This window comes from Tachypleus tridentatus, chromosome 9 (assembly GCF_004210375.1).
Source record: "Tachypleus tridentatus isolate NWPU-2018 chromosome 9, ASM421037v1, whole genome shotgun sequence".
Lineage (NCBI taxonomy): Eukaryota > Metazoa > Arthropoda > Merostomata > Xiphosura > Limulidae > Tachypleus > Tachypleus tridentatus.
In genome coordinates, this window is record NC_134833.1 from 26,814,470 (window position 1) to 26,837,972 (window position 23,503).

General features: G+C 36.1%; 1 protein-coding gene across 2 annotated transcripts in view; it reads left to right on the forward strand.

Moving 5' to 3' along the window:
• LOC143224910 (uncharacterized) overlaps nt 1-23,503 on the forward strand; it is a 55,048-nt gene that overhangs the window by 19,478 nt on the left and 12,067 nt on the right. For both annotated transcript variants that reach the window (XM_076453375.1, XM_076453376.1), the window contains exon 2: nt 6,611-6,874. In XM_076453375.1, the coding sequence (XP_076309490.1) occupies nt 6,685-6,874 (190 nt within the window). In that variant the 5' untranslated portion in view covers nt 6,611-6,684. The remainder of the gene's footprint in view (nt 1-6,610; nt 6,875-23,503) is intronic.

A 23,503-nucleotide genomic window follows, 5' to 3' on the forward strand; every position in this document is an offset into this window, starting at 1 on the left:
GAGTCATAACGACGGCAAGAAAGTAAAATGTGGCTTATTGTGATGTAAGTGTTACACAGACTACACATTGGTGCATCAGTTCCAGATAAAAGATAACGATGAGTTAAAAAACTGTGACCAATGCGTAGTCTAATTAGAACAACTTCCTCTTTCCGATCCTTACAAAAGCAAGACAGCCAAAATCCAATGTAGGTTTTATTTGGAAAAGCTTGTTTTTGCGTTGCTCACTCCAAGTCGACTGCCAGCTGGCACGGAGCCGAGCCTTGAATACAGGACCATAGTCCATGTAAGGAATAGGCACAGCGGTGATAGTGCCAGAGCAGATAGATTTAGCTGAGGTGTCGGCGAGCTCGTGCCCGCGAATACCAACGAGGACCGGTATCTAGAAAAATTAAATAGAAGTAGATGTTAAAAAGAGATGGGCCAGTCGGTTTTGAATATCGGAGAGAACAGGGCGTGAACGAACGTGAAGCGATTCCAGGGCCAGTAGAGAACTTAGCGAGTCAGTATAAATAGTGCAGTTTGAGTACTGCTTAGCTTCTATGTGATTCAGGGCAAGAGAAATGGCATACAGTTCAGCAGTGAACACAGAAGTTGTAGAGGGGATTCTGCATGCAACCACCGAAACACAACAAACCATGACAGAGCCCACAGAGTCACCCGATTTGAACCATCTGTACAAATAGGAATGGAACGATGGTTTGAAAGATGTTCAGTAAATAACAGACAGCATTTCCAATCTAGAGTGTCTGCTTTTCTCAGACGACTTAAAGATACGTCACATTTGGGGACTGTAAGAAGCCATGGTGGTATGGACTGACCAGTGGATACAGCAATGTTATCCAAGGACAGATCCAATTCATCCAATTGCACCTGAATACGAAGGCCAAAGGAAGCAATGGCAGATCGTCTGTTCTGAAAAAGAATGGCCCACCAAGGAAAGAAAATACAACCCCAGTTGGGATGCTCTGGTAAGGAAGAAAGTTTAAAAGTATATAGTAAAGACAGTTGCAAACGGCAGAGGTGCAAAGAAAGGTTCATGAGACTCTATGTATAAGCTCTGAACTTGGGAAGTGTGGAAAGTTCCAATGCAGAGCCGAATTTCTTGATGATGAATGGGATCCAGCATCTTTTAGACCGAGGTTCTGGCAGAGTCATAGACCAGTGATTCATAGTCGAGTTTCGATCGATTAAGAGCACGATATGTCTGTAGCAAAGAACATCGATCTGCTCCCCAAGTGGTGGAAGAGGGGACGTGGAGGATGCTCATTGCTCTTGTATATTTATCCCGTAGCTGCTGATGTGTGGTATAAAGGTCAGCTTATGGTCAAAGATAAGCCTCAAGAACTTTGTCTCAGGGACCACAGGCAGCACAATGTCACCAATACAGAGTTCAGGATCAGGATGAATACCCTATTGACGACACAAGTGCATGCAAACGGTTTCATAGAGAGAGAAGTTAAAGCCTCTAGCTGTGATCCACTTCAGTAAACCATTGAGGGCAGTCTGTAGCTGCCACTCAATATACCTCATGTTCGACGACTTACATGAGATATGAAAGTCGTCGACATAGAGTCTGTTTAAAACAGTAAGAGGGAGTTGTTCAGGGATGGCATTAATCTTTATACTGAAAAGTGTGATGCTCAAAACACAGCCTTAAGGGACTCCAAGTTCCTGTAGGGAAGAACGGGAAAGTGTCGAACCAACATGAACTTGTAATCTTCTGTCCATTAAAAAATTTAATAAAAATGGGCATATGACTACGTAACCCATATATATAGAGGTCTCCCAAAATTCCATACCTCCTTGTTGTATCATAACCCTTCTCAATGTCAAAGAATATTGATACAAGATGTTGTTTGAGAAAGGCTTCTATGATTGACGTTTCAAGTCGAATCAGGTGGTCCACGGTGAAGCGCTGTCGTCGGAACCCACATTGGGTGAGCGAGAGGAGGTTGTTTGGTTCCTGGAACCAAACAAGACGAGCATTAACCATCTTTTCTAAGATCTTACAGAGAGAGCTCGTCATAGCAATTGGACGGTAGTTTGAAGGGATCTTGGGATCCTTTCCAGACTTAGAGAAAGATAAGATAATAGCCTGGGGCCAGGCATAGGGAAGACATTTTCTTGCCAGATTCGGTTAAAACAATTAGAAGAAAAGCAAGAGAAGCAGTAGATAGATGGTGCAGCATTACATAGAGTACATCATCAGGCCCAACCGATCGATGAAGGGCCAGTTGAAGTTCCACCAGTGTAAAGGGATGGTTATAATCATAGAGACAATCAGCTCGAAAGGAAAGAGGTGATTGCTCTGCCCAAGTCTTGATGGCTAAGAAGGTGGAGGAAGAAGCAGAAGTGCTAGATACCCGGCAAAAGGTTTCACCTAGAGCATCGGTAATACTCCAGGTATCACTTACTTCCTGGCCATCAGAGAGCAAAATCGAAAGAGGGGACAGAATTATATTGCCCACTGACCCTCAAATCTTGTCCCATATGACTTTGGAGTTGGTGGTAGAAGATATGCTGGTTGTGAACATAATCCAAGATTCCTTGTGGCTTTCACGTCTTACCCATCGAGCATACGCACGGGCCTGCTGGAAAGCGATGCGGTTCGATATTTACGTGGGATATCTACGGAAAGTATCACCGGCCCGTTTTTGAGCCTTCCGTGCCATGAGACAGACAGGATTCCACCACGGACGAGGATATCGTGGAAAACGTGTCGAGGTTTTAGGAATACATTGAACAGCTGCTTGTATAATACAGTCAGTTACTGCTGTCACACACTCGTTTATTGATAGCTTACAGATGATAGTAGGATCAAGTTCTGTGAGAGCAGTGAAAAAGGGCCAGTTTACTTGATTCAGCTTCCACCAGGGCACGCGGATCGGGTGGCATCGACCACGGCTAGTCTCTCTCAAAATTATGGGAAAAGTATCACTGCCTCGTGGGTTATTGTCAACCCTCCATGAAAAGTGGGAGAATAGTGAAGGGAGCAAATTGATAGATCAATAGCAGTAAAGGACTGACTAGGTGCATGGAAATAAGTAGAAGAACCAGTATCGAAAAGAGAGAGGTTGTGATCAGAGAGCACACGCTCTACAGAGCGACTCCTTCTATCAATATCAGCACTTCCCCAGAGGAGATGATGTCCATTAAAGTCCCCAGGATTAGACAGCAACTGTTCAATGAGAGCATCAAAGTCTAATTGCTCATATGTCTCTCTAGGTGACAGGTAGAGAGAACAAACAGTGATGGTAAGACCCAAGGCTATGGCCTCCATGGGTGTGTCGAGTGGCAAAGACAGGGTGGGCACATGCTGATCAACCAACATTGCCACCCCTCCATGCACTCGTCCTTCACACAGCCTGCCCTTACTGCACAAAAGAAAGACATACAGGACGGTAGGAAGCAATCAGTGTTTTGATGTCATCCAGATTAAAACGTAAACCTCGACAGTTCCATTGTATCAAGCTGGACATTTTTACTTATGTGTAGACGAATTGGGTGGAGAACTCTTCTGTTTACGACCACGTCTTTTTTCTTTACTGTCTTTATTCGAGGGAGGTCGATCGACCTCCATGGATCCTGCCCTGGGTCGATTAGGCAGGTCTTTGCTGTTGGAAGAGGATTCCAGTGACTGAGGACGTAAAAGAATGATTGTTTTGCATCTTTATGTGGGAGAAGATGTATCTGAAGAAATGCTCATACCCAGAACCAAAGGATGTGGATCTTTTGATTTGTTGGAATGTATGTAAGGGACAGAGATGGGTGTTAAAGTTGATTCATCAACTCTTTTAACCATGGAGTTCAAAAGACTTTTTATTTGTTTTGAGAACGATTCTTTTGGAGGCAGGGAGAGATCTGTCTGCACTCTCACTGTAGTTGTGGAACGAAGTGCAGTAGCATACGTCCTAGATGAAGTTGTAGACAGCAACTTTCGAGCCTTAGGACAACTAATGTTATGAATCATTTTCAAACGCTGAAACTCTTTTTATTCCAACTGTTTAGAGCAAGAACGAAGGTAGGACGGAATAGAGCCATTGCAATTGACGCAATGAGGGTCCGTTTCACACTCATAGGCATCATGGTCCTTGCAAGTGCAATGAGCACACGTCAAGGAACCACGACATGACGTCTTTGAGTGACCAAACTGCTGACACTGGAAACACTGGGGAGAGTTTGGAATGTATGGCCGTACTCTGCAATTAAGGTGACTTGCCTTGATGGTGGAAGGTGGACGTGGTAATGTAAATGTCAGAATGAGGATATTGGTCAGCATCGTAATTTCACCTTTGCAAGTGGAGATACACCTCACTGCAGGAACTCCTTGTGTGAAGAAACCAGCGAGAAAATCCGACTCGGATATGTTCTTCAAATCCTTCTCAACAATAACTCCTCGTGATGATTTCAAAGTAGCATTAGGTGTAACCTCAATAGGTATATCCCCAATCGCCTTGGAATGCAAGAGGAGTTCACTGTGTTGAGATGTGGATGTTTCCATCAATAAATCATCAGATTGAAGCTTCTTTAGTGACTCTGGAGAGCCAGCAAGTCCTTCTAGTCCCTTCTAAATGAAAACGGGAAACATTTGCCCTAGAAGTTTGTCTTAAAGAGAATATAGTATAAGAAAATGAGGAACAACAGGTGTTACAGATGTTGAAGATTGCTGCTCAGAATCTTCAAGACATGGACTATTTTTTCACTATTTTATTTAAGTTTTTATTTGGAGTATTCATAATAAAAGAAGGAACATTTCAGTGCCTACTGACTCCACCCATCATGGAGCCCTACGAGGGAACGCACTACAATGCCAAACAAGGACACTGCATCAACATCAGGGTTTCGTGAACACTACGCCCAAACATCAGCATTAAATACAATGTTCACAACACCTGTTGAGAACATCCAACACTGGTACTTGGTTGACCCTAGCCCAAGTGGACCAGCCAATTGACCCAAAGGGGGCCACCCAAAGGCCGCCCATCTTCAGGAATTCAAGGCCAAAGTGGTGTGTTAGGGTTGTACCCCTCAACCACCAGAATTATCTCCTCCACTTCACGGTTCACCACGCACGGCAAACACGTGGGCAGATGTTTAGATCCAAGAGGAGGTAAACTGAAAGAACAGAACCTTCCCTGGGAGGTCCCCTCACCACCTACAGGAATCCACACCGAGGGGGTTCCCGTATTATTGACTTCCAATCTCTTATAATTCTAGCTATGACTCCACAGTCCACACTTTTCATTACAACTGCATGTTCACTGCAGTATTCCAGTATTATTGAATTCCAGTCTTAAATTATTGTAGCTATGACTCCACAGTCCACACTCTTAATTACAACTGCATGTTCACTGCAGTGTTCCAGTATTATTGAATTCCAATCTTAAATTATTGTAGCTATGACTCCACAGTCCACACTCTTCATTACAACTCTATGTTCATCTTCGTGTTTCTTCATTCTGGAAATTCAGTCTCATGCGGTTCTTGCTATAACTTTACAAACTGTTTCACAAATGGATATTTATCAAAACATTTCCTTATCTTTGACTCCTAAGCTCATACGATTCTAGCTGTGGCTCACAAGTCTCATAACACCAGCATGCTCATCATAATGACTGTGACTCACAAGTCTCATAACATCAGCATGCTCATCATAATGACTGTGACTCACAAGTCTCATAACACCAGCATGCTCATCATAATGCTCCTTTATTCTCGATTTTCGGTCCTACAAAACATTAAGCCTAACCTCACAATTCTACAATGCAGTTTCACATTCATTGTTTCTTTATTACAGAGTTCCGATTCTGCAAAGTTTTAGTTGTCACTACAAATTTATTCAGTACAATTTCTTGCTCGTTAACATTTCTCTATTCGTAATTTTCAATCCCGCAAAACTGTAGGTGTCGCTCTACCTTTCTTTAGTATAACTTCGTCGCATGATTTACCTAACGTCATTTCCGTCAATAACCACGTAGTTCTTCGTTATTAATATGTGATCGCTACGCTACATCTTTATTATTGGTTTTCGGCCCTGAAGGGTTTTAAATATTACTAGTTTTCGTTCTCGATTTCTGGTCTTCTGTATCTTGAGATGTGGTAGTTAAGTACAATATTTCAGATTTTTGTTTCATCAATAGTCCAATCAATTCAATAAACGGTGACCACTTGAACTATTTGGTGAAATAAGCATTTTATATTTTTCTTCACATATTTTGAAGATTTAATTCAGACAGTATGAATCACGTGTGTAGAGATACTGTAGTTATTAATCAAGACTTCTCTGATTCTTGGGCAAGTCACGGTTGATAGCGACTATTAGAGTGTCAGTTTGTGGTTCCTCGAGTCCATGATACGTGACATACTTCACTCCGACCATTCCAATAAATAAATAATAATAATAATGCACCTCGCATTTTGTTGTTGTGGGAGGGTTAAAGAAGTGACTGGTGAGGACGAGTGTTGTAGAATAACAGACTTCCCTCTGGTTTACAAGTTAAAAATTAGGGACGACTAGCAATTAGCCCTTTTATATACTTTTATATATGACAGAATACCCAACTCTGTCAGCCAATTAATGTCGATTGTTTTGTTTTTCATTCCACAGGAATTCTCGAGTACTTCCGATGACTGTCGAGGAGTCAACAACTTCTACACAATCTTACGGGGAGTAATGACACAATGACGACGTCATGCACGTACCCACTTCTGTTTGTTGTCATCATCACAGAAATGAGGGCGCCATTGTCTTCAGCTTTGTGTGGTGTGTCAGAATTTTCTTGTAATAATGGGAAGTGTGTACGGCAAAACATGTACTGCAATGGCAGAGAAGACTGCGGTGATGGCAGTGACGAGCCACGAGGTTGTGTAGGTAAGAATGACGTCACACTAGCAAACAGTTTAATGAAAAAACGTTTTCTGAAGACTTTTTCTAAAGCTGTAAATGACCATTTGATATTATTGTTAAGTATCTTATTTTTTTCTTGTTTAGCACAACTGAATTTTGTACTTTTAGAACTCATGGGCAGGTGTGTTTTGTGAGGATTATTTAGTAAACACTTTGCTCTCAAACTCATGGGTTAGTGTATGGCTAAATAGTTAGTGTACATGTTTGTGCATTTGAGTGCATAGCTTACATTACGCCACTGCAAATCCGCGCCCCACACTTTTTGACCGTGAGTGCGTTATAAGAGTGACAGTCAAATCTTACTATTTGAAACCTACTGTTGACCAGTTGCCTTCCCTCTAGTTACTAATTGAAAATTAGGGACGGCTAGTGCAAATAATCTTTATAGCTTTGCGTAAATATCCGCAAGAAACAAACAAACCAGAAACGCACTTGAAGCTTTAACCTGTTGGATCAACATGGCCAGGTGGTTAAGACACTCTACTCGTAATCTGAGGGGCGTGAGTTCGAATCCCCATCACATCAAATAGGTTTGCGCTTTTCGCCGTGGAGGCGTTATAATGTGATGGTCAATCCCACTATTCGTTGGTAAAAGAGTAGCCCAAGAGTTGACGGTGGGTGGTGATGACTAGCTGCCTTCCCTCTAGTCTTACACTCCTAAATTAGGGATGGCTAACGCAGATAGCCTTCGTGTAGTTTTGCGCGAAATCAAACAAACTTTAACTTGAGAGTGAAGGAACACGTGATAACACATCATATTTTACTTCTTAATGTAATTTACATTTTCTGTACGAACTATATACTTAATATTGTTGCTGACACAGAGTACTTAGTTGTTAATTATATTATACTAGAAATTTACATGCAGCGTTGTTTGGTAATCTGATTGGTTGCGCTCTACATTGCACACGCCCAAATGACAGAACAAAAAAGAAATAAAGAGATCTCGTATGCTTTAGTTTAATACTTTTCACGATGTTCTGTTTTGTTTGCTTTATTATTTGAACACCGAAATTTATTAAATCATATTTTGGTTTTAGAGCTATATGAACTAAAAGAAAGCCCAAAATGTTGGCATAATTTTAATATGAATAACAAATGAAAATTAGAACACTAACCTGCTCAGTATGTAATATGTCGCACAACTTTCTATAAAAATAGTTGTGTTGCATCATCTGACACAAACTTGTATAAATATTAAATTCCATTGTTTCATCGCTGGGGACTCTCACCTTTAACGATATTTTCGACCGTAATCCTAACAACGTGGAACGGAGTTGAACAGTTTAGAAGATTTAGGCTAGAAATAAATCCTTATATCAAGCCAAAATTAAAAAACAATCACTAAATAAAAGAACAATAATAAAACTAAACTTAGAAGTATTAGCATAATATGTATTAAACATTCTAAACTAATACTCTTAATGAAACTAACAGTTGTAATAATAGAGTTTATCTTACGGTACATACACTAACTGTTGGCTAGAAGTACTGTCGTTGATTTAACGTTCGTTAAACTTTAGGTAAACTGTGTTCAAAATAAAAATTGATGGTCTTATAACTGGGTAAAGCTTTTTAAGTTACATTACATATAGCGGTTATATATTTGTCATGGGACAGTATAAAAGCTCATGTAACTGGTTGTCAAAAATTGGCTTTTTAACTCTACATTCTTGGCTTGTATCCCTCTAAAAATAAGCATTTTTGATATCAAATTAGGGACGTTTAAGTTTGTGCAGAGGAACGAAATAATTTGAAAGAGAAAAGTGTCTCAGTGAAACAATACACCAGGAATTTGATTTCAAGTTAATTTCATGTCATTTTACACCGTCATTGACATTTACAGTCAACCCCCCCTAATAAGTTTTTCGAACGGTCCAATTTTTTCTCTTTCTTGAGTATATGTATTCGTGTCACGAGGCAACGATGCGCGATGGTTTAAAATTAATTTTAATTTAGCTATTTATACAATTCAGCTAGTGATATAGAAATTATTAAAAATCAAAAAATCAACTTCAAAGTTCAGAACTTTATATAATAAGAGTGAACGATAATAATGTAAGTATCGAGATTTATCAAATATACCCTTCTTTCTGAGGTATTCTCTTTACTACACAAAGAACAGTCATGTAGAAGCATTCGCTGAAGATCAGAGTCAATTTCGTCAAAAAGTAATTATTATTTTTCTTATACTTTAAGTTGTATTTTAACAGACGTTTTCGAGTGAGTTATTTTGTTCAATTTTAGTCGACACTTTTGATTTAGTTTCGATTTACTCGATACTTATGAATAAACCATTTCATGTTTATGTATTAGTTGCTCTTGAACGTATCTTATATTTGAATTTCAAGTCTGCGCTTCCAAAAATTGTTATTTTCAAATTCTAGTTTATGTTTTTAAGTGTACTTGTGTTTTAGTCTACATTTCTTGTGGTATACTATCAGTATTCTATTGGTCTATTTAATTTTCTTGTGGTATACTATCAGTATTCTATTGGCCTATTCAATTTTCATGTGGTATACCATCAATATTCTATTGGTCTATTCAATTTTCATGTGGTATACTATCAGTATTCTATTGGCCTTTTAACTTTCTTTTGGTATACTATAAGTATTCTATTGGTCTATTCAATTTTCTTGTGGTATACTATCAGTATTCTATTGGTCTATTCAATTTTCATGTGGTATAATATCAGTATTCTATTGGCCTATTCAATTTTCACGTGGTATACCATCAGTATTCTATTGGTCTATTCAATTTTCTTGTGGTATACTATCAGTATTCTATCGGTCTATTCAATTTTCATGTGGTATACTGTCAGTATTCTATCGGTCTATTCAATTTTCATGTGGTATAATATCAGTATTCTATTGGCCTATTCAATTTTCACGTGGTATACCATCAGTATTCTATTGGCTTATTAAATTTTCATGTGGTATACTATCAGTATTCTATAGGCCTATTCAATTTTCACGTGGTATACCATCAGTATTCTATTGGTTTATACAATTTTCTTGCGGTATACTATCAGTATTCTATTGGTCTATTCAATTTTCATGTGGTATAATATCAGTATTCTATTGGCCTATTCAATTTTCACGTGGTATACCATCAGTATTCTATTGGTTTATACAATTTTCTTGTGGTATACTATCAGTATTCTATTGGTCTATTCAATTTTCATGTGGTATAATATCAATATTCTATTGGCCTATTCAATTTTCACGTGGTATACCATCAGTATTCTATTGGTTTATACAATTTTCTTGTGGTATACTATCAGTATTCTATTGGTCTATTCAATTTTCATGTGGTATAATATCAGTATTCTATTGGCCTATTCAATTTTCACGTGGTATACCATCAGTATTCTATTGGTCTATTCAATTTTCATGTGGTATACTATCAGTATTCTATTGGTCTATTCAATTTTCATGTGGTATACCATCAATATTCTATTGGTCTATTCAATTTTCATGTGGTATACTATCAGTATTCTATTGGTCTATTCAATTTTCATGTGGTATACTATCAGTATTCTATTGGCCTATTCAATTTTCACGTGGTATACTATCAGTATTCTATTGGTCTATTCAATTTTCATGTGGTATACCATCAATATTCTATTGGTCTATTCAATTTTCATGTGGTATACTATCAGTATTCTATTGGCCTATTTAACTTTCTTTTGGTATACTATTAATATTCTATTGGTCTATTCAATTTTCTTGTGGTATACTATCAGTATTCTATTGGTCTATTCAATTTTCATGTGATATACTATCAGTATTCTATTGGCCTATTAAATTTTCATGTGGTATACCATCAGTATTCTATTGGTTTATTCAATTTTCTTGTGGTATACCATCAGTATTATATTGGCCTATTCACTTTTCATGTGGTATACTATCAGTATTCTATTGGCCTATTAAATTTTCATGTGGTATACTATCAGTATTCTATTGGCCTATTTAACTTTCTTGTGGTATACTATCAGTATTGTATTGGTCTATTCAATTTTCTTGTGGTATACTATCAGTATTGTATTGATCTATTCAATTCTCATGTGGTATACCATCAATATTCTATTGGTCTATTCAATTTTCATGTGGTATACTATCAGTATTCTATTGGCCTATTTAACTTTCTTTTGGTATACTATCAGTATTCTCTTGGTCTATTCAATTTTCATGTGGTATACCATCAGTATTCTATTGGTTTATTCAATTTTCTTGTGGTATACCATCAGTATTATATTGGCCTATTCACTTTTCATGTGGTATACTATCAGTATTCTATTGGCCTATTAAATTTTCATGTGGTATACTATCAGTATTCTATTGGCCTATTTAACTTTCTTGTGGTATACTATCAGTATTGTATTGGTCTATTCAATTTTCTTGTGGTATACTATCAGTATTGTATTGATCTATTCAATTCTCATGTGGTATACCATCAATATTCTATTGGTCTATTCAATTTTCATGTGGTATACTATCAGTATTCTATTGGCCTATTTAACTTTCTTTTGGTATACTATCAGTATTCTCTTGGTCTATTCAATTTTCTTGTGGTATACTATCAGTATTCTCTTGTTCTATTCAATTTTCTTGTGGCATACTATCAGTATTCTATCGGTCTATTCAATTTTCATGCGGTATACTATCAGTATTCTATTGGCCTATTCAATTTTCATGTGGTATACTATCAGTATTCTATTAGCCTATTCAACTTTGTTTTGGTGTACTATCAGTATTCTATTGGTCTATTCCATTTTCACGTGGTATACCATCAGTATTCTATTGGTGTGTTCAATTTTCTTGTGGTATAGTATCAGTATTATATTGTGCTATTAAATTTTCACGTGGCATACCATCAGTATTCTATTGGCCTGAATAATATTTCGTGTGGTATACTATCAGTATTGTAATAGTTTGCACAGTCTTTCATATGATGCACCATATGTATTCTAATGGTCTGAACAGCCTTTTATATGGTATCTGTTAGTATTCGTATGGTTTGAGCCAGTTTCAATATAAACTTCCTGTCATTACTCTGGTACATCATTATTTGAACGTATGATGCTTCTGTCAGTTGAAAGATTACCCCGAACTATGTTAATACGCCCCTGTAGATTAATATAGGGCATTGCACTGTTTTAACAAACGAATTTTTTTAGTTAAAATACCACTTCGTGCGTCATTATTTCAACATATATGCCGCTTTTAGCTAAAATAACACGTTGTAGTACTTTAACACATCACTATTTTGACATGTAATGTCTCTATCAGTTAAAATAAAACAATATACGTCAAAACAACAACAAGAAAATAAAACCATACTACATCAGTTTCTAAACATGTAATGTCTTTGTTACTTAAAGGACACGCAACTGTGTCTTACTTCTGCTGCCCATTGATTGAATAGTTTTCTCCCATGTCTCATAGGGAGCCTGTTCAGCGTCATGATGTGGCTCGAACTTCAAACCTTCAGATAAACAATCTTGTACACAAACCATAATGTTTCGCCAGGTTCATTTAAAATTAACATGACATTTATAGGTTTTTAATTACTTCTACCACCGAAGACGGTCGGAGGTTAGGTTTTCACGCATGTTTCTGTGTTTGTCAGCAAAATTTCTCGAAAAGGGCTGAATGGATTTGGATGAACATTGGTATACATTTGGAGTATAACTCAACTTAAAAGTGATTAGTTTGTAGGTCAAAATAACAGCGAGATCACGAAAAAAAAAATTATCTGTTAACATGCGGAATCGATTTTTTGCACTATTTGTGCTTTTTAACTCAGTCAAAAATGATTGGATTTTGATGAAACTTGGTGGACGTATGTAGAATATTATTGCTCATTGACCTATCAAAAATTGTCCTTTTCCGTTGATAACGAATGACATAGCGCATACATTTTCGTATTTTTTGAAGGCTGAATATGATCGACTCTGCGTGGCAGAGGTATGAGTCCTGCTGAGTACTCGTGTAGTTTCTATTTCAAAGCGCATGCGAATCGTACTGATAGCCAATAGTAAACAGTTGTGAAATATCTTAGTTTTCAAGCCACCAGGTGTTCAGAATAGGAATCAAGCTGAAGGGCTTAAAGGTAGGTCCAAAGCTTAATTTTCTCTGTTTTGTTAGCTGTGGGTTAGCTGTAAAAGCAACAACTTTTCTCGCCTTTAGGTTAAGAGTAGTCGCATATGTGAAGGAGCAATTGAGGAAATGCCCTCCATCTGACCAGCATATTTGAAATAATGATGGCTGAGATGTCTGAACACTGGGAGTCTCTTACTTAAGATAATACAGTTTATGTTGTAAACATAACATATAGAAAACGAATTAAACTATAAAGAAGTATTTACTGTTATATTATAGTTGCTGTCAGTTATTGGTACTAGGCCTAAAGAAATGCTGTGCTATGGTAAAAACCACAACTTAAATGTTTACAGTTATACTTGTAAGATACTATGCTTAAAGAAATTCTGTGTAATTATACAACCATCGATACTAGGTATAATTTTTACAGTAGTTGTTTCGCGCAAAGATAATTTCTTGGTTTCGAACTCCTGAAAAAAGAAAACATGATGTTTTTATGAGTAATTTCAAAGTTAGAAAAGTATGCAGTAAGAACAGAGACTCGTTAGTTCTTATTTTATATAAAACAATATTTGAGATATGTTACAAATTGCTAGTCTATTTTTATCGTGAAACTAGAACATTATATTGTTAAGAGGACAGGAAAACTGATGAAACGATACTGTATTCTGGCCAAAAAAGATAATCGGTACAGCTTTATTATTATGTAATGTAAATAGTGTCGTACCTATCCGCTAGGGATAAGTTTACAAGTTTTTTCTCTTCATTTATATAATACTAACTTTTAAATGCAAGTATAATGACAACCACAGAAAAAGACAAACACTGCACTTTTACTTACCCCTGAATCATATAGCGAAAGGAAGATGTTACGTTCTGATATAAACCTTCTCTTTAAGGAATATTGTTAGAAATTACTGGGATGAAATAATGCGAAACTATTTCATTCTTATTTGAAGGAAGTGGTAGAAAGAATAGGAAGATAATCGGTTTTATGTTATTTGTTTGTAACGTATCATAATTTGTCTCGAACGAGTCTCCGATTTATTACGTTGCGTATATTAACGTATTACAATTTCGAATAGCCAGAAATTTTAATGTTAATTTAGAAGTTAATCGAATGTCGATATTATCAAGTTTATGATACTTGCCAACAAGATTGATACACACAGTTTTCTTTCTTAACACAAATATATTTTACTATATAAACAGTACAACTTATAATAACAGTTATTATAAATAGAGTTTATATTTGTAAGTTTTACAAACAATACTAAGTCTCATATTCCGTCTCGAACTGAATATTTTGTGGACGATTCACGAGAAGCGAAGTAATCCTTTGTTGATACACATGTAAAAGGGCCCAGCATGGGTAAGTGGCTAAGGCACTCGGTTCGTAATCCAAGGGTTGCAGGTTCTAATCTTTATCTCATCAAACATGCTTGTCGTTGCATCCGTGGGGGCGTTATATAGTTCGGCCAATCCCACTATTCGTTAGTAAAAGAGTAGCCCAAGAGTTGGCGGTGGATGGTGATGACTAGCTGCCTTCCTTCTAGTCTTACGCTGCTAAATTAGGGACGGCTAGCGCAGATAGCCTTCGTGTAGCTTTGCACGAAATTCAAAACAAACCAATCCATATGTTAAATCCACTTGACGGAGAAGCTAGCTAGCTTGAAGCATACGTAAGGTTTTCACTGCACTGACGACAATATCTAATGTCCTCGTAGAAATACTGAAGTCAGAAGTTAATTCACTGAAGCTAAATGATTTGTAATGTTCGAAATCTATAAACGTTCCTGGTAAATATCTGTAGTTTTCAATTAATGAGGGTTTATTATAAGTATAGCTTCCGATGTTCACAGCATACTGACTGTAGCAAATGGACAATATTGAAACTGTCTCTTAGCGCGTCGATTTATAATCTTTAGGCGATATTCTCGAAAATTCAGTCTGCCCAACACTACTGGTATTTATGTACACATGTATACAATGTTGATTCTTACTCTCGAAAATCTTCTACAAATTTAGGGAACAGGCGGAACTTTCGCAATACACATTTAACCATATAAGTTACGTGCATTTCTAAATATATATTTAACTAAAACAAACATTGATATTAAAATAAATATATAATGGAAAATCCGTTACAAGTTTCACAAAGGAAACAGTAACGTCTATCTTCAGATCATGGGATATTGTGTTGCAAAACTCACGTAGTTTGGTTTTCATCATCTTTAATCCTACAATATCATTGAAACAAAAACTCATGCACTCAAACCAATTCATTCTCAGGTTTCTGAAACATAATTAAAACTGTTCGAAATATATATATATATAAATTAGTTAACGACCTGTAATATGTGTTACCTATTACTGTGCAGTATGCCGTAAAGTGTTTAGTACCTAGAAATTACCACAGTAAATGGTTGAGTAGGTTACATTAAACGATTAAAATGCCTTATTGTCTGAGAAGATTTTTAGTAACATTATAAATTACTGCAGTAAACGGTTAAATGCGGTAGATTAAACGATATTAAATACACAAATCAACAAGTTCCATGACAACCACAGCCGATATAAAGTTGCGTTGGGATTGAATATATGAGAAGTACATTTTGATATTGTTTGGCGTTTCGTAGGTAGTGTGATGTCACCGAAAACTGCTCGCTTTTGGGAAGGGTATAATAGCAAGATGGAAATATTCTCTTTTCTTAATGGCGTTTGAAAACAAAAGAATATTGATCAGTCTGGGGTACCAATACCATCCAAAAAGAGACCTACAGCAAGTCATATTTTTGCTATGGTAAGCAAAGTTTTGTAAAAAGTGAGAATTCACATTCAAACACAATGGTCAATGATAAAATTCCTTAATATATCCAAGCCAACAGAATGCAACATAATCAAGAAGAATCTACGTCTGGAAGAGCTAATAAGTCGCATGTTATTAATTGCTTCCATAGCATAACAATCCAACACTGGTGTACTTCAGGAGGTGGATAATATGACGGTATTTTTGCTATTCCATATGGCAATTTGGCGTTCTTAAACACTACATAGATTATTAAAAGCCACCCAGAGAAGAGGTTGTGCTTTGGACATTACAGCATTTGGACAGTGCCTTTTGAAATGAAAAATGCGTTGCAAGACCGTTGTCAAGATAGATGCACGGCCGTCAAATAGAATATGACCAGTCGTGGCGACATGAAAACTAATTACTTGATGAGGCTTCAAAATCGGAATTAACTTATGTATTCTTTAATAACGTAAAACATTATTTTATCATCAATGAAGGCTATCATGGTTCTTTTGTGCTACACAATCTAATAACATTATTTAATATCGTAGAATTTGCCAGTTTACTTATTAATGTTCTAAAATTCACCACAGTACTTGTTGGTTATTTCAAATTTACCATAGCGATTCTTGAAACAGTAGAATTTGTCATCATGCTTATTGATACCTAGAATCTATTATGATGCAAACTACTTCTTGATAGCGTAGAATTTGTCACACCGCTTCTAATACCATGGAATATGCTATATTACTTCTTGAGTGATATGTATGCTACATCTCTCTCTTGTTTGGTTCATTTTTTCAAGTTCAGTGGCCAGCTCTACATAGCTTTTTTATTTAGCAGTAATTTCTTTTACTTGTAACTGTTTGTTTATTTTTATAAGATGGCGTACTTGAGTTATTAGGTGATACAGTGTTTTGTAGAACGTTATAAATTTTGCATAGGATAATAATAAAATAACTAGTTGAAGGTCATGCAGACTGTTTTGCTCTACCAAATGATAATAAAATAACAGTTACTGCTAGAACTAGGTAGACACTAGGCCTGTTGAATGAAGATGATGAACAAAAATAAGAAATCTTGGTTTTGGTCATTCACTAGTTTTCGACTTTTGACGCTCTGGATAGCTGAAAAGCGGCTTATACATCGGAGACAGAGTGACTATGGCAGGTAGATTTCCATGCCTAGCTTATGGTGACCTGCAGAGAAATTCAAATCCAGACAATTTTTTTATTGCTTTAAGCTTCTGTGTCATTCCTCTGTAGTTTAGTTTGATCTGTTTTAAATTTCGTGCAAAACTACACGAGGACTATCTGCTCTAGTCATCCCTAATTTAGCAGTGAAAGAATAGAGGGAAGGCATCTAGACATCACAACCCACCGCAAACTTTTAGGCTACTCTTTCACCAACGAATAGTGGGATTGATCATCACATTATAACGCACCCACGGTTGAAAGGGCGAGCGTGTTTGGTGGGATGGTAATTCTAACTCGCGACTCTCAGATTTCTTGTCAAGCGTCCTCACCATCTTGCCATGTCAGGCCTCCTTCCATAGCGAGTACTAGCTCACTCTTCGATTCTAGTAGTTGCTACAGTTTTTTGAGAACAACTTTTATTTATGTATAAATTATAAAATATATCGAGATGTCATCAAATGTCTTCATTCTACAGTCATGCCAAATCCCAATGTCCCAAAACGAAAGCGTGTAGAAATATCAACATCATTAGAAAATGGTATTTATTTATATAAGAAAGCAATACAAGTAAGTAAGTGTCCGAGAGGCTTAACTTGGTCCTATGCTACTATGGAGACTATCAAAAACTGCTTTAAGCAGATCAAAATGTTGTCGTAGACTTAACGGAAAAAAACTGTTGAGGTGTCAAAAGTTACTAATGAGGTTGATTATGGAGTTCATATCTTAATATCGAGTAGTAATAATAGTAGAAGAATAGTGTTGTAGGTCAAACCACCAAGAAGTCAACTATATATATATATATATACTATTGTCGATACAACGTTTCAGGCAATACCCTTCTTCTGGCATTTGAATAATAATAATACCTTTAGTACCGAGGTGTATATTTAGTGATTAAATCTTGACATTAAACTACACATGTAGAAGTGTGAATTGCCCAAAACATAATGTCGACAGTAGTACATATATCTAGTTAACTTGGTGGTTTGACCTGTAACACTTTCTTTTATCTCTTTCAACAACCACCACGCGTAATTTTCTACATAACAACAATACCTAGTCAGCTTGTAAGAGTTGTCACATGAAGACATCACTTCTTTCGTGTCTCTTCATTTAGAGTATAGTGACGTTAAATTTGCCATCGAAGATGACCCATCAGTTAGTCTAACCTTGACGAACAAAATAATGACCCATGTGAAGGTGATGACCTAGTGTGTTATTTGTCTAAAGCCGCTGAGAAGTTTTGAAAGATAAAAAAAAAATCCAAACCAGACTTTGAGTATTTGGAAGACGATTTGTTGTCTGTTTGACATATTTTGTTGTCTGGTAGTAAATCACTGACTTGAGGAAAAGGATGCTAATGGGCAGACGATACAATGACACTTTTATCATGAAACTTGTTTATTTACTGACGAGTTGATTTTTGTTTACTAATTTGCATTTTTACATGTACTGATTTACAACACGTATGTATTCACAGTGTCTATTTCTAATATTCGGATATATCGTTGATACTAACAAATTATTCTGCTATCAGTACGTTTGAATTAACAAGGCTTCTCGGTTATGAGACTTTTGTATTAATATATGTATTCAAACAATTACCTTTCTGTGGAAGTGTGTATATTAATAATTATACTCTTTGTACGACTTATGTATTTCAACAATTAAACCTTCGTACTGGCTTTTTAATAATAATACCTTTAGTACCGAGGTATATCTTCTGATAATTAGATTTTGGTACTGAAGCATGTAGTGCAGTAATTAAATCTTAAGAAAGTGTTTTAGTAATTAGGTCTTGGTAATGAAATATATGTATGCTAGTAATTAAGCTTGAGTACTGAGTATTTATTCTAGTATTTACAGAAAGCTGTAAGTTCCTTCTAATAATAATGAGTGTATTGTATTTTAGAAAGTGTTTGTTATTGACAGCTAAAGGATATTGTAACATAATCCTTGTTTCGAGTTTTGTAGTGTAGTTATTAGTTTTTTATTGTGTGATTTGTTTTAAAGGAACTGTTTTCAGACATCTAGGATATTGTTCTAGTTCTTAGCTTCAGGTATATTATATTTTACATCTCTTTTTAATTCAGATAACTGAACAGGAGGCATTTAATAATCACACCAGTTAGAACGAGTCTCACGTCATCAACAGAAAGCTTTGTTTTTCTTTAATCTGTGTAAGTGATGGAATAATTGAATTTAAATAAATTATTGCGAAGTGGTGACATATTTTAGCAGTGGAAATTCTGGATAAGGTACTATTTTATCTCATGCTGTCAAGTATATTATTAAAGGGTGTAATTTTCTTCATCACAAGACGATTTTGTTCACCTAAACAAAATATTAATGATAAAGCTGTGCGAGACCGAATGTTGATACTACAACTGTAATCAATATTCTTTTGAAAGGTTAATGTTATATAATAGAACAGGAACTTTATAATAACAAGAATTTACTTTAATTGATAGAACAGGAAAGAAAAACGTAATCAACGAATTTACAGAACAGGAACGATGTAACATAATTTACTTCAATTTGTAGAAGCCCCCCCAGGTGGCTCAGCGGTATGTCTGCGGACCTACAACGCTAAAAACCGGGTTTCGATACCAGTGGTGGGCAGAACACAGATTGAGTAGTTTTGTGCTTAATTTAAACAACAACAACCAACAACATCAATTCGTAGAACAGGAAATACGTAATAAAAGAACAGGAAAACAAGTCGACAGATCTGTTTTAGTTAACAGAAAATATAAATGTAACACGAAAACTGACTTTATAGTTTGTAGAATAGGAAATACGTAAGAAAATAACTGATTTAAGTTAAAAGAATGGGTAAAAGTTTCCCTAATAAACATACAAGTAAGATTTTTGGCTGAACACAGAATAAAACAATTTCTTCTTCATTCAGATAAATGTAAAAAACTATGCCATTAAACATTACTAGTTAGTATGAAACAAAGTTTCAGTACAAAATTGAGAAGTTTCTTGTCATACTTGAGCATGCGTAACAGAATATTTACGGGTAAATAAGAACATTTTATTTTAATAACATAAAATTCATATGTATTACACAAACGTGTTCTTTGTTAAACTCCTTTTAATCTCTACTTTTATTACTTTTAAAGATGTAATTTCATTGAAGATGGAGCTCTAAAGAGAGTTGTACTTTCTAAGGTTATTGTAAATGAAATTACTTGTAGTTTCTTTTTCTTCAAAGTCTATATACAACTATATAGATGTAAGAGAATCGACAGTAACTTCTTTTATATTGTAATACTCAAATATATCCCTAACTAGCGCCGCGAGGGTGCTGTTATATCTTTCATCAGGCTTAATAGAAACCCATTAGTAAGTTCGACGTTAATGGAACAACCATCGTAACACGGCCCTTTGTATCGGTTTTTGTGCTGTTGGAACGTGGATGTAAACATCGGATATGTAAGACCTGCAACGATATATCCAGGAAAGCATTTTTTGTGATACAGAAGAGAGATTAGTGGATGTTATTCTATGAAAGAGAATTAATATTACAGAATTAACCATAATGCACATTCACTAGTCTTAGTTGTATTTTTTAACATTTTGCTCTCATATTCCGGACCTTTCAATGAGGTAGTAAAGAAGTTTTTATGTTTTATGGAACTTTATAATGAATAATATTTAAAGTTTCTTTGCCAATTTACTGTAATTCTTTTATACACAGTCTATATTTACTACCTCTTACATCGTCTAATTTTTCGTAACGCCATCAATTCGAAGTGTAATACATTCAGCAGAGATAGCAGCTTTGTACTTAAAAATTAACCAAACGAAGAGCATAATAACAGAAAGAAGATGGTTTTATATATAATTATATTTTATTCAAATGAGATATAAAACACTTTCTGGTAGTCTAATAATACTAGTAATTATGTTAACATCTAAGAAAACACCAGTATAAAAAGCTTTTTTTTTTTTTTTTAAATTACATCTTGGTTTCGAGTTCTTTTTAAACAAAACCAGAAAGTTTAAGTAAGCACCTTAGGCCTTGTAATAAAAAGTTTTTTGTCTGTTAGCTTGTCCACTATTTTAACCAAAGACTTATTTATCCCTTGAAATCTTTCCCGGATGAAACCTGTATTTTATCTGCTCAGATTGGAACCACTAATATACATATACCTATACTAAAGTTCTGTTTTGATTATCAAGTCTTTTAGTGGATACATCTTCGCTGGTTCAGGTTTTAGAAGTTTCTTAATTTTGACCATTGATGTCCCTTTCCGTATAAAATATCTTAGATATCAAAAAAGGAAAAGTGACAACTTGAGTGAGATGAAAATCTCTCTCGGGGCTTGGGTATCATATGTACCCTGGAGGGTCAGGTGCTCTTTGACCTCTTCCTCCTTTACTTATGTGGTCATGCAGTGTTTGATGGTGTTAGTTACTGCTTTGTGGGTCAGAGTGGGCTGAATTACTCCGATCCTTTTCAGGGCAATGTCCAGTACTTGTATACATGTATAGATATTCTTTTGCCCTATCAGTAAGTTTGTTTGTTTTTGGATTTCGCACAAAGCTACTCGAGGGCTATTTGCGATAGCCGTCCCTAATTTAGCAGTGTAAGACAAGAGGGAAAGCAACTAGTCATCATCACCCACCGCCAACTCTTGGGCTACTCGTTTTACCAACGAATAGCGAGATTGTGTAATATTATAATGCCCACATGGCTGAAAGGACGAGCATGTTTGGTGTGATGGAGATTCGTGCCCGCAACTCTCAGATTCCGAGTCGAGCGCCCTGACTACTTGGCCACGCCGGGTTGATTCCTGAGAAATAACAAAATGATGGCGGATAGCAATGCAAACGCTAAAAACTCGTATGAGCTTCAAGACAAACACGTTATAAACACTTCTTGAGAAAGTTTACATCAGTTTAGAAATGAAAGTTCGTCTTACAGTGTTTAAAGCTCATGTAGTGTCACATTAGCCGTAATTACAGCTTCCTACCTAGTTATGTTACGTCTTCACCAGCTCACAAGAGCTGACATCGTTCATATCCTACCTAGTTATGTTACGTCTGTGTTATGTGGTGTTCATCATCACCAGTTCACAAGAGCTGACATCGTTCATATCCTACCTAGTTATGTTACGTCTGTGTTATGTGGTGTTCATCATCACCAGTTCACAAGAGCTGACATCGTTCATATCCTACCTAGTTATGTTACGTCTTCACCAGCTCACAAGAGCTGACATCGTTCATATCCTACCTACTTATGTTACGTCTTCACCAGCTCACAAGAGCTGACATCGTTCATATCCTACCTAGTTATGTTACGTCTTCACCAGTTCACAAGAGCTGACATCGTTCATATCCTACCTAGTTATGTTACGTCTTCACCAGCTCACAAGAGCTGACATCGTTCATATCCTACCTAGTTATGTTACGTCTATGTTATGTGGTGTTCATCACCACCAGTTCACAAGAGCTGACATCGTTCATATCCTACCTAGGTATGTTACGTCTGTGTTATGTGGTGTTCAACATCACCAGCTCACAAGAGCTGACATCGTTCATAGCTGCACGTTAAAGCTAGTCGTGATGCGGGTTTTGTTACTAAATCTGCCATTATCCAAAACTTGGAGCCGACATTACTAAAAACTATTGTCCCTAAATTGTTCATGTTGCGGTTTTGATGACTAACAGCGGACGTTCTTCAGATACAGAACTACAGTCTTCTGCCAGTAATGGTGTGATTTTTGTTACTAAAAGTTTACACTTCTCAAAACTGCAGTGTGCTACCACTTATGGTGTGATTTTTGTTACTAAAAGTTTACACTCCTCAAAACTGCAGTGTGCTACCACTCATGGTGTGAGTTTTGTTACTAAAAGTTTACATTGCTAGAAACTACAGTCTCCTACCTCTCATGGTGCGAGTTTTGTTACTAAAAGTTTACATTGCTCAAAACTGCAGTGTGCTACCTCTCATGGTGCGAGTTTTGTTACTAAAAGTTTACACTGTGACCTTTCATACTAACTTTCTACAATTTTCTTGTTCGATTTGTAGTTGATGATATTGTTCTAAATTAAGTTACTTTATATTGTTTTCTGTCAATAGTTGGGAAGACAAAGAAACAATAAAAGAACAAGACTGTAACGAAACAGTGTTGTAAAGAAATATACAAGTTCGATATTTAATTCAATTAATTAAGAATGGATGTCATAAGTGTATTATGTCAGTCATGAGTTTTGGTGATGGTATAAAACATGAAACAAATTAGTGATCTTCATAGAAAATGTCGGACGTGTTAAATGCAATTTCAGTGACGCCGTCACATAAAGTTGGAAAAGTCTTTTGAAAAACAAAAGACGACGTTTTTCTAGATTGAATTAAAAATCCTTCAGTAGGTTTAACAGTATCTTTAATTTTAGTTATTCTAGTACATCTCACGTTTATCTGTTGTTTCAGGGTAAAGTAGCTATAAATGAACGATATCCTAACAAGGATGAACATCAGTATTAA